The sequence below is a fragment of the Zea mays genome, chromosome 9, assembly GCF_902167145.1.
Source record: "Zea mays cultivar B73 chromosome 9, Zm-B73-REFERENCE-NAM-5.0, whole genome shotgun sequence".
Classification (NCBI taxonomy): domain Eukaryota; kingdom Viridiplantae; phylum Streptophyta; class Magnoliopsida; order Poales; family Poaceae; genus Zea; species Zea mays.
The window spans coordinates 129,854,607-129,865,778 of record NC_050104.1 but is presented as its reverse complement, the minus strand read 5'-3'; the positions used below and the strand labels follow the sequence as shown (position 1 = coordinate 129,865,778).

Here is an 11,172-nt window from a genome sequence, read left to right as displayed (position 1 = left end):
TTATGATAATTCATAAGCAGGTCAATAGATGCTTATAATAAGCTGGACTATATAATCCTAGAAGGACAAACAGGGCCATAATCTCAAAGGTAAACAAACAGGGACTTAAAATTACAACCGTGCACTTACAACATTTACAAAGAATGGAGACAAATGGTGACACAAGCTGGCAAACCGATTTTATACGGACCGATGAACTGGTAAATTTCGCGTAAATTAGCATCCGTCTTTCCCCACCACAAAAGAAAATGTCCATCCCTGCTGCTCGCACAATTCATTCGGCCATATCATCAGCACCATCCGCTTGGCCAATCTCTGACACCGCAGCAGTTCGCTTTCTCAACTGCTGGGACTGGACAAATTCCTCGATCTGCAACTTGAGCTCCGTGTTTGGTATCAGCATGTCTTGAGTGAGGTGGGAGCGGTTAAATGGATCCGTCTGCAAAATTATATATACCACACTAGCTAAATACCCACAGCATACACTGAACGAAAGTTTGTATCGATAGTTGAAGGTACTTACAGAATCACTCAGCAGATGCCTGATAATTACGGGCCGATCCACTGTGACCTTCGATGATGGCAGTGTCACAGGATCTTTCATCAGAGTGTACTGCAAGAATCAAGATAAAATCGCAGGTCAACAAGAAGTAGCAGATTAAACGAGAAGAAGGTTTATGGGTGGCACACATCATGACGAACTCTATGAGTGTTGTGTTGTGCGGTGCTAAGATAACAAATGGTGTGGGCAAGAAAACATGGTTACAAACAAAGCGTGTTCTAGGGTTCCAACTCAGGAGCTCATCAGCCTTTAGGTTCCTTGCTCACCCAGAAAGACTGATACAATACACGAGTCCTAGTTAGACTAGAATAAATGTTTTTCAAGTCGCTCAACAGTCTTCAGGTGCTTTAGTCAGCTCTACCAAGACAGAAAAGACAACACAGACACCAAGCTTGTAGCCTTGAGGTGGCTGGTTGGGCCAGATCATCCTGATACCAACACATATACATTATTGATTATAACTATGCTAGAGTTTATATAAAAAAAACTAACTCAAAGATCAATCCCATTGAATCCAGCCCAGCGAAATAGAATGGAAGAAAGAAAACAAGCAACGTGCAGGAAAAAAATAATCACCCGAAAACAATGAATGAAGTGAAAGACTTCCAGATACCTTCAGTTACATTTCACCTTACAGATTCGTCTGAGGAAAGAGAGAATGATGGTATTTGTAGGAAACAGCAATATATAGTACCTGAATTGGATCCAGGAATTCGTCTGGAATGTCCCCAAGGATTGCCTCAGCATCCATAGCTTCAGAAGCAGCAGCTTTTGCCCTACCAGCAAGCTGCATAAACTCCTGTATGATTTTGGGATCACCCCCAATCTTCCACAGAATATTAGCTGCACTAGCAAACAACTGCAACGGATAGACAATGGTCAGACACTAAAACTACAAATACAGGAGCAATCTCCAATTGGATAAAAAAAGCACAAATTACCTGATCGTTGTATGCTCTGCCATCTTTCGAGATTGCAGCTGGGAAGACAGATTCCTTGTCGCCCCTTGAGATATGGACATAGATGGTGGCAATCTACAACAGAAAGACAAGTAAACAAAACGAGAGAACTATCCCATAAGGCCATAACAGATGTAGAAGAAAAGTGACTGAAGAGTAAATCGCTCCATCCTTGGAACCTGTTTCAACAGCTGCTTCGGCTTGAACTCGTACTTCTCTGGATCCTTTACAGTCAAAGATTTCCTCTGGGGACCAGCAAGTTGCAAGAGGAAGTAATTAAGCATGCTCGCGACCCTTTCCACCTGAAAAAGAATAAAGAATTATTCAAAATATTTACATAAAAGGGACAGTCCAACAATGATTCCCATTTGGCTATCACAAGTAATATTTGTGTAACTGAGAAATAATTATTATTCAGTACAAAAACCCAAATAGCTTTGGCAATGCTACAATAATGAAGTTTATAATAACACAGGACATCATAAAAAAACGGAAACTAATATATGATTTAATGACCTTACCATTTCAGGGAGAAGGAAAGGTGCTGGAATTTGTTCCGAGGTGAATGCAAGCATCCCAACATCCTCATTGGCTAGCCTCATGTCAAATCGAACAATCTGGAAAGTGAAAATGTTCGGAAAAGGCCAATTGAAGTAGATACATGAATTGTAAACACTATTAAACAAGACTAACATTTTCCCATTGATGAAATACACGGAGCCGCTCCTCTCTTTCTTGAGCAGGTCTGCGCTCCCACTCAACAGTGTTAGTCATTTCAGCCTCTATTTCTTTCAGTTCCAAAATTTTGTTCAAGCTCTCATCAAGAAGATAGATGCTATCATTGATGAGAAAGTTAAGAAAATTTAAGTATACACCCTTTTCCTCCTCTTTAGCTATCTGTCACAGAAAATGTGGAATATGTATCAGTAAAAAAGTGAGTGCAGAGAAAATGTTGTCCAGTAATATTCCCTCACTTGTCTCCATGCGTTTCGGTGACTGGGGACATCCCATAAATACTCCAGAAGCTCAGCAATATTATGTCGAATGTTAAACTTGTCAAAAAACTGCAGAAATAGAAACAATAAATTACACAAGCCTGACAAGATTTGAAGTTAACAGATTGGTTGATGGAAACTGTACTGATCGTGACACTCACTTGTGTATGGGAACCAGTGAATTCAATATCCACATAAAGCTTTAGAAGATTTCTAACAAGATAGTCAAGACACAGTTGGTGCCCCTCAAACAACGAGGCTGTAGAACTCAAGCCACTGTGCAAATGACATACGAACTTTCAGTACAAAACCTTACAGTTATAAATCATAGATCATCATGGAGTGCACAAAATTATGAACCTTCTTTGCGGCATCCAGCAATTCAAAACTTCAACCATCTTTGCTCTTAGGTAAGGATTCTTAATGTAAGATGTGCTTCCCATGAACATAATTATGAAGCTGAGGAAGTCATCCTGCCAAAGAAAAAAACCAAAATTTAAAAATCATAAGCAGTTATATGACCAAGGTCTGGCAATCATAAAATCAGACAAAACTGAAGAAAAAACTAATTCAATCCATAGGGGAAAAGACATCCCCCGAGGCATCGCAAGATCTCTACAAGGGGAGGCACTGGAGGCCGGGCCGCTCAAGAACACTCGGAAAGCAGCACACCTCAATGAGACCTTTGTTTGCGACACCCAGGGTTTGAGCCCTGGTTGGTAGCATCACAACTGGACACCCTGACACGACTACCACTTCTCAAGTCAGACAAAACTAGATCATAGTAAAATGGATAAGGATGATACTCACCAATACAAAGCTTTCCAAAGCCTTTGGAATTCTAGAGGTTAGAACAAGTAAATCCATTGCATCGTCAAGAAAATGTTCTGGAATGCAAGCAAACTCCTTGGAGCATTGTGATGGCAAAGGCATCTTAAAACCGCCAACTAGATTAACTGACCACAGAATCATTAATCTGTAGAAAGATAATGCTCGTTGAAGGAATGCACCATCCTAACAAAAGAGATGTAATAGTAAATCGTGCAGTTTTAAGTCAAGAACAATTAAAGCTGCAAAGTAAAGACACTTCGCTATCCATAAACCAGGATATCCAACGGAGATTTTCATAACTTCTGAGAAAAAATCCTAAAGAAACACCCCACAAGGGATATATTGACACCTTGCAAGTGTATGAAATCAGGAACTAGCACAAAAGCGTCATTTTATATGACACAAATTAACACCGCAGGAAAAATGGCACAAATATAATGAACAAAAAAACTACTACAGAATAATTTTTCTTTGTATTGACAACGAGCTTGATCAAGAGAGGTTTGTATATAACAATTACAGGGAAAAAGGTGTGAAACCATTGAATGCTCGCCATCAATTCTATGATATAACAGGGGAAAAAAACCAGAAATAGGCCATACAGTACCAAAATTTGGTAAAAGAATATTCACTTTAATAGGCAATGTGATGAATATAACATAGAGTAAACAGATTTCAGTTTATGAGCATACTCGTAGTATCTGAGCTTCATAACATAATTTGTCCTGTGATAAAATCTCGACAATCTTCTCCAAACGAGTTATATCTTGTTCAAGCTGTGGTGAACCCCCTCCCTGATCTCTGACTGCTCTGTTTGACTCCAAATCATCTTCAAACCTTGCAAGTTGCTGAATTTGTAATGTATGTTATGTGTTCAGTAGAGGGTTCAATACATGAAGTTTGCATTAACTATGGGGGTGTTTGTTTGGGATTATAATCTGCACAGATTATATAATCCAATTTTTTTTTGTAAATTTGTTGGATTATATAATCTGGGCAGATTATAATCCCAAACAAACACCCCTTATGTCTCCATCCTAACAAAACTAGGAATTTATCAGCTAGCGTTGCATGGATAACAAATATACTGTCCATCCAAGATTATATAGTGCATATTATCTTGCACATAAACAAGGTGGCATGACTATGCTACTCCTTATGATTGACCATGTGCAGGTAACCAGTACAAAGTAAAAAAATTGAATATTTAGAGGGGTGCATTTAGGGGTTTTTTGCGCTGGACTATGAAGTGTGCACTACATTTATGGACAAGGGCATCTAAAATATGTGTCCTCTGTTTTCACTTTTCAGAAAGATGGAATACCAGAAATATGCTGTTTAAAGCAAGATAAGAAAAAACACATATGTAAATAAAATAAAGAAACCTATGTGAAATAACGAAAGATATCTCCAGACCTGAGAAATATGTTTGAAGTCTGATATAGCTTTCATCAAACCGAGATTAAGTACCCTTGAGGTCATGAAGAAACATTCGCAAACAAATGAGAAGTTCTTCTTTGAGCACCGAAGTTGTGAAGATGCACTATTTTTGCCAGAGCTTGTGGCTTCCTGTGATTCCACAAAACGAGCCTCTCCACTGGCATTATTTTGAGCATGCTCGTTATTTATGCTCTCTATCCAAGATGAGACTTCTTCTGAAGACGCATTTATAGCTGTCAAATCCCTATATTCAAATGCAATGTATCAGCTAGTGAAATAATTTAGAACATGATTATACTCAGAATTGCACATCAGATGTTTCAGGCACGTCATCTTCAAAACTCACTTGAAATCAATTCTATTGTTGCAAAAGAGGTATTTGACATCAATCTTATCCTTCTTTGATTCCATGTTATCCAAAAAAGGCTCGCATAGACGGAGCATCACAGCACTAAGATTCACAAACATACCTGAACTTGCACATTTTAATGGGTCTACCTGTTGCATGACACAGGATGAGTTCAGTAAAGAATGTAATACCAACGAACATTTTACAATTTGAAGTATAGTTTATTCACGCAATAAAGAACAATATGCCATATTGCCACCTATTACAAGATTTAGATGCATTGCAACTATTTGAAGATTTAGATGCACTATTTACTCCATGTTAGTGTAAAAATGCTATAAAAACCAACAAGTTAAAGATTGCACCATGTCAATGTTGTGTTCATGTTCAAACTACAGATAACAACAATGAAAAAAACAAAATCTTTTAATCCCAGCAAGTTGAGATAGGCTAGAGTTCAAACCCAACAAAAGCCACAGGTCAACGTCCAGGCATGTCGACAGGTGTTTTGCATGCACCTTTTATTCAAGGCTAAATATTTGGGTATATTACATCCTTTCATATCTCCTTTTATTGTCTCTTCCCATGCTAACTTTGGCCTTTTTCCTGCCTCTCTTCCCATTACTATCACACCTTAGAATCCCACTATGCATTGGTGTCTCTAGAGGTCTCTGTTTGACATGTCTAAACCATCTCAACGTGTTGGACAAGCCTTTTCTTCAATTGGTGCTACCCCTGGCCTGTCACGTTTATCATCGTCTGAACTCAGTCCCTTCTTGTATGGCCACAAAGCCAACGGATCATATGTATTTCCGCAACATTTATCTACTGAATATGTCGTCTTATTGTAGGCCAACATTCTACACCATAGAACATAGCAAGTCTACCTGTCGTCCTATAAAACTTGCCTTTTAGCTTCTGTGGTACCCTCTTGTTACATAGTACGCCAGATGCTTGACGCCACTTAATCCAACATGCTTTGATTCTATGGCTAACATTGTCATCAATATCCCTGTCTCTCTGTAGCATTGATCCTAAATGCCAAAAGGTACCCTTCCTGTGCACTTCTTGATCTTCCAAACTAACATATCATCCATGTGTAGTGTTGAAGTCGCATCTCGTATATTCAATTTTAGTTCTCAACAACAACAAAGCCCTTTATCACATGCAAGTTGGGTAAGCTAGAGTTAAAACCCCAATAGAACCCAGAAATCATGGTTCGGGCACATGGGTAGTTGTTTTCCATGCACTCCTATTCAAGGCTAAATATTTGCGCATATCACATCCTTTCAAGTCTCCTTTTACTACCTCTTTCCATATCAACATCAGTCTTCCTCTTCCTCTCTCTCATTACTATCTTTGGACTTTACAGCCTCTCGACACAAATCCAGTTTCCTATTTAGGGCATGTTTGGCATAGCTCTGCCCCACTTTAGAGCAGCTCTGCTTCAAAACTCTGGGTAGAGCAGCTCTACTTTTTCATAATCGGTGGCAACGACAAGTAAATAAATTTAAACTCCACGTTTGGATTGTTTTTTAAAGGATTTTAGAGTAGCAAAAGAGGTCCTCCAAAAAATGTACTACATCTCTCAAAATTCCAGAGTTTGTAACTCTAGAGTTAGAGTGTTTGGTTGGCTCTAGCCAGCTCTTCCTTGGAGTTTTGCTCTAGAGCCATAGCAAACACCCCCTTACTCTTGTCCAACTTTCATCAACTAGCACTACATCGTTTGCAAAAGGCATACACCAAGGAATATCCCCTTGTATGTCCCCTGTGACCCCATCCATCACCAAAGCAAAAAGATAAAGGCCCCAAGCTAGCCCTTGATGTAGTCACATTCTAATCGGGAAGTCATTTGTGTCTCCACCACTTATTCGAACACTAGTCACAACATTGTTGTACATGTCCCTTAATGAGTACAACTGTTGGGGCGAAGGCGAACACGCCCCCCTCGCTCGAAGATTCCCACGCTGACGCATCACAAATTGAAGGCCCCGTCAGCAAGCTCCGCTAGCCAGGGCCGTGGACATCGCCCATGCGAAGTCTCCAGCGCTTCCTTCGATCCGACGAGACGAGGCGAAGACCATCGAAGACTTCGGGGCGAGAATGACCGAGACCGCGAAGACCCCAAGATTTTGTCTCCCTCAATGTAAGAAGGGGCACGCGTACAATCCGGCCCATATTGTAGGGCCCCGCCTGCAGGTCGCCGTGTGGGCAGAGCGGGTTGGGCCACGTCTGTAATAAAGTATGTTGTAATGACACGTTGTAACCCCCGCGTGAGAGACTATTCCGGGGATAAACTAGGTAACTGAGGGTCTAATTGTCCTTGGCAGGGCCGGGTGGTCCCTCAGTTACCTATAAATACCCCCGCACTGTGCCAATGCGGGGGACGAAAGAAAATACACTGTTGCCCTAACGCCTTGTGTTTAGTGGCATCAAACCGTTATCTTTTCTTCCTATTGGATTTTGTTGTCCCGGATTAGCAAGTTCCAACATTTGGGGACAGCAAAATTCAATAACAACATACTTCATTGAAACTTTATGTCTGTCCAAAGCCAACCACATAGCATTTCTTGGTATTTTGTCATAAGCCTTCTTTAAGTCAATGAAAATCATGTGTAAGTCCTTCTGCTCCCTATATTGCTCCATCACTTGTCTTATTAAGAAAATGGCTTCCATAGTTGACCTTTCGAACATGAAACCAAATTGGTACATAGAGATCATTGTTATTCCTCTTAGAGGATGCTCAATAAATTGCTCCCATAGCTTCATAGTATGACTCATCAACTTAATTCACGGATTAGATCGGTACCAATATACTTCTCCATTCGTTAGGCATCTTGTTCAACCAGAATATATGGTTGAATTTGGTTAGACATACTATAGCTATGTCCTCGAGACATCTCTATAGCTATGTCCCCGAGACATCTCCATGCATCAATTGGGATACCATCAAAGCCCATCGCCTTACCCCTTCTATCCTTTTCAATGCCTCTCTAACCTCAGATTCTTGGATCCTACGCACAAAGCATCTATTAGTGTCATCAAAAGAGTCAAACAATTGAAAGGTTGTCCCCCATTCTCCTCATTCAAAGTACAAATATGAATGAAAAATTATTTTCCTCCACTTAGGCTCTATTCGGAACTAAAGTGACTCTTGCAAAGTTTTATACTTCCTCCATCCCAAATTATAAGACGTTTTGACATTTCTAGATTCATAGCTTTTACTATGTATCTAGATATACCATACATCTTTGCGTAGCAAAAGTATGAACCTAGAAAAGACAAAACACCTTATAATTTCAAACTGAGGGAGTAATTTCTAATCTGGATTTAGTGCAAAAGTTCACTAGATTCCACATTGCCACATACTATGGTACATAAATAAACCCCCAAATTGGCATGTAGTGCTAAACATTTCCAGACACCAAGTGAATTGAATATGACCTTGCAAACCTTTAATGTGAAATATGTACCAAAATGTTATTTAAAGGAAACCATGGTGCAAATAGGGAAACTTAAACTAAGAGAACCACTCATCGTGGTTATGCCCAGTTAAATTTAGTTGATTACCTGCATGCCAGATCTGGATGCGTTTTTATTTATCACTTCTGCTATATACTCAAGAACCTTTTCTCGAGTATCCAAATTTTTTAGGAGGGTTAGAAGGATATCCTTAAGGCCATCATACAAGCCATTCATAACACTCTTGATTGTTGTAAATGATGACAACAAGTCGGCTGGCCGACGTGAAGATGCTTCTGAGAAACATTGTTGCCTGACCAAAATTTTAAACAGTCAAAGGAAAACATAAATCTATATGATTATTTGCACAAAAAGTAAATAGTCGGCCAAGATTGGGAGCACATAGTCTTGCAGTAGTCAAAAGATAGGTATCAAACACCCAAATACATGGTAAATTAAGAGCTACTCCCTCTATTTCATAATATAAGATGTCTTAACTTTTTCTAAATGCATTGATTTTGCTATGTGCTTAGACATAAATTATGTCTAGATACATAGTAAAAGCAATATATCTAGAAAAGCCAGAACATCTTAAAATTTGGAACTGAGGGAGTAGATTTTGAAGATCCTAAATAAGCCTTTCAGCAAAGAAGTAACCTTACTAAATTTAATACCTAAGTAGCAGGAAGAAAGATCAACCTTCTTGTCCAACTCTCCTGACCTAGGAAAGAGAAGTTTATAGCCTAATCCTCAAGCTAGCATGGGGGTACCGAAAGTGCAGTGACAGAATTGAAGGTTCACAGCTTAACTGAAACAGTGCACAAAGATTATTTAGAAGCAGTACTTAATAATTCATAGTTCAGTTTCTTGCCACAAAAGCAATATTCAAAGTTCGATACTTCTGCATACTATTAGCAGTAAGAGAAGGCTTGCTTGACCAAATTCTTGTACCCTAGCTCAATCTCTTATATAATTTATTTATGGGTTCTTGGGTTCAGTCATACCGAGTGAGAGAAAACACCAACAACACCAGGGCAGGGCACAATATCCCAAATGCGAGTTTTGCAAATATAAACAAACATATATGGTAGCTGTGACTGTGACAATGGATCACAAGAAAGAGTACGATAAATAGCACCCACCCGACATCAGGCTTGCTGGCAAACTCACGGTCTCGGATAGCACTAACATGGAAGAAGGCTCCAAGGACACTGTAGAGCTCCATGACTCTCCCTTCCCCAATGAACATGATCTGATTCTTTGGTATCCACTTGGGATGGTTCACCAGGGCCTTGGCACAATTGGGGATCCCCACAAGCCGCCTGAGCACCCGCAGTGGGCGCTGGAAGTCACCGAGGGCCGAAACTTTATCGACGCTCTGCCTAAGAAGCTCGTACAGCTCCCCCATGGCCGTCTCGATGGAGTCATAGTCAGCGCCGCTGAAGAACTCATCAATGAAGCCAGGCGGCGGCGGCGCCCCGGGGCCTGGGGTGGGGTCTAGCGGGTCGGCTGCCTCAGCGAGGAGGAATACGAGGAGTTCGGCGGCGGGGTGTTGCGCGCCGGGTTGGGAGGGGAAGGTGTCGGGGTTCCCGGCGACGATACGGGCGTAGGAGAGAATGAGGGCCCGGAGGTGCGCGATGGAGGCCGCGAGGCGCGCCCGGAGAGCAGCGTCGCGGATGGTGGAGATCTTACGCGCCTCGTCGGCGGCGCGGCGGAAAGCGGAGACGAGGAAGGCGAAAGGGGTCGGAGACCCGGCGGGCGGGTCCGGGAGCGAGAGGCGGTCTATAAGGAGGCGCTCGGCGGCGTCGCGCAGAGCTAGGAGAGGGCGCGACTCGGAGAGGAGCTCGGCGGCGGTGAGCTCGAGGTAGGCGACGGCGGGCCCGGGGTTGGCCAGCGGCGTGAGGGAGACGAGAAGGATCTTGCGGAGGATGATGTCCTCCACCTCGTCAGGCGAGCGCTGCGGACGCGCGGAAGCCGGCGATGAGAACGCCATTGGCGGCCGGCGGCTCGCTGTTGGTTCTGCTGCTTCGACTTGGGGGGAATCGCTTGTTGTGATAGGTCGAGACTCAAGCGGACTCGATGGAGGATTTGGGGGGTTTGCGGGTTTGTGGGCAGACAGGGTATACCATCCGATTACGGTGAACATGCGTCATGCAATAACTATATCAACAGCAAGTATGTTTGCTGCACCAGAATATATATAAATTGCGCTATCTACAACTTTCCACTCGTGCCAATTCACAAACATTACTGAGTATAAGAGGGGTGTTTGAATCACTGATTTTAAGTCGGGCGAACACGTAGTCGACGGACAGGATCGACCAGGCGCCTAATCACAATTAGGGTAACTAATTGGACGACCAATCGATTCTGGTCGTCCCTAGTCGTCCTATGTATATTCCTAGGCATATTATATATATATATATAGGGTAGTTATAACGGGAGCCATGGGCTTCCAATAGTTAATGGAAGCCCAGGCCGACCACTCCTGCAAACTGGTTCAACCAGCGCGCCCAAACAGGTTGTCGGGTGCGCCACCTGCCCCACGTCTGTTAGCGCAAAAAAAGGAATGCA

At 41.9% G+C, this 11,172-nt stretch overlaps 1 protein-coding gene across 1 annotated transcript; it reads right to left on the bottom strand.

Annotated features, from left to right (window-relative positions):
- Window positions 1-10,730, bottom strand: LOC103639061 (probable ubiquitin conjugation factor E4). The gene is made up of 16 exons (XM_008661856.4): window positions 9,741-10,730; window positions 8,707-8,911; window positions 5,134-5,285; window positions 4,764-5,031; window positions 4,040-4,195; window positions 3,327-3,530; window positions 2,877-2,989; window positions 2,678-2,792; window positions 2,496-2,585; window positions 2,215-2,418; window positions 2,043-2,138; window positions 1,701-1,823; window positions 1,504-1,596; window positions 1,257-1,421; window positions 524-613; window positions 1-439 (listed from the first exon to the last, which is right to left on the bottom strand). Exons 1-16 carry the CDS (start codon window positions 10,589-10,591, stop codon window positions 275-277), a joined length of 3,090 nt encoding a protein of 1,029 aa, XP_008660078.1. The 5' UTR covers window positions 10,592-10,730; the 3' UTR covers window positions 1-274.
- Window positions 10,731-11,172: the final 442 nt, after the last annotated feature.

Coding starts and splice junctions, on each gene's coding strand:
- LOC103639061 (XM_008661856.4), bottom strand. CDS start 10,591: ATGGCGTTCTCATCGCCGGCTTCCGCGCGTCCGCAGCGCTCGCCTGAC. Junction 1,597..1,700: donor CGAAGCAGCTGTTGAAACAG/GTTCCAAGGATG, acceptor TTTCTGTTGTAG/ATTGCCACCATCTATGTCCA. Junction 440..523: donor GGCATCTGCTGAGTGATTCT/GTAAGTACCTTC, acceptor ATAATTTTGCAG/ACGGATCCATTTAACCGCTC.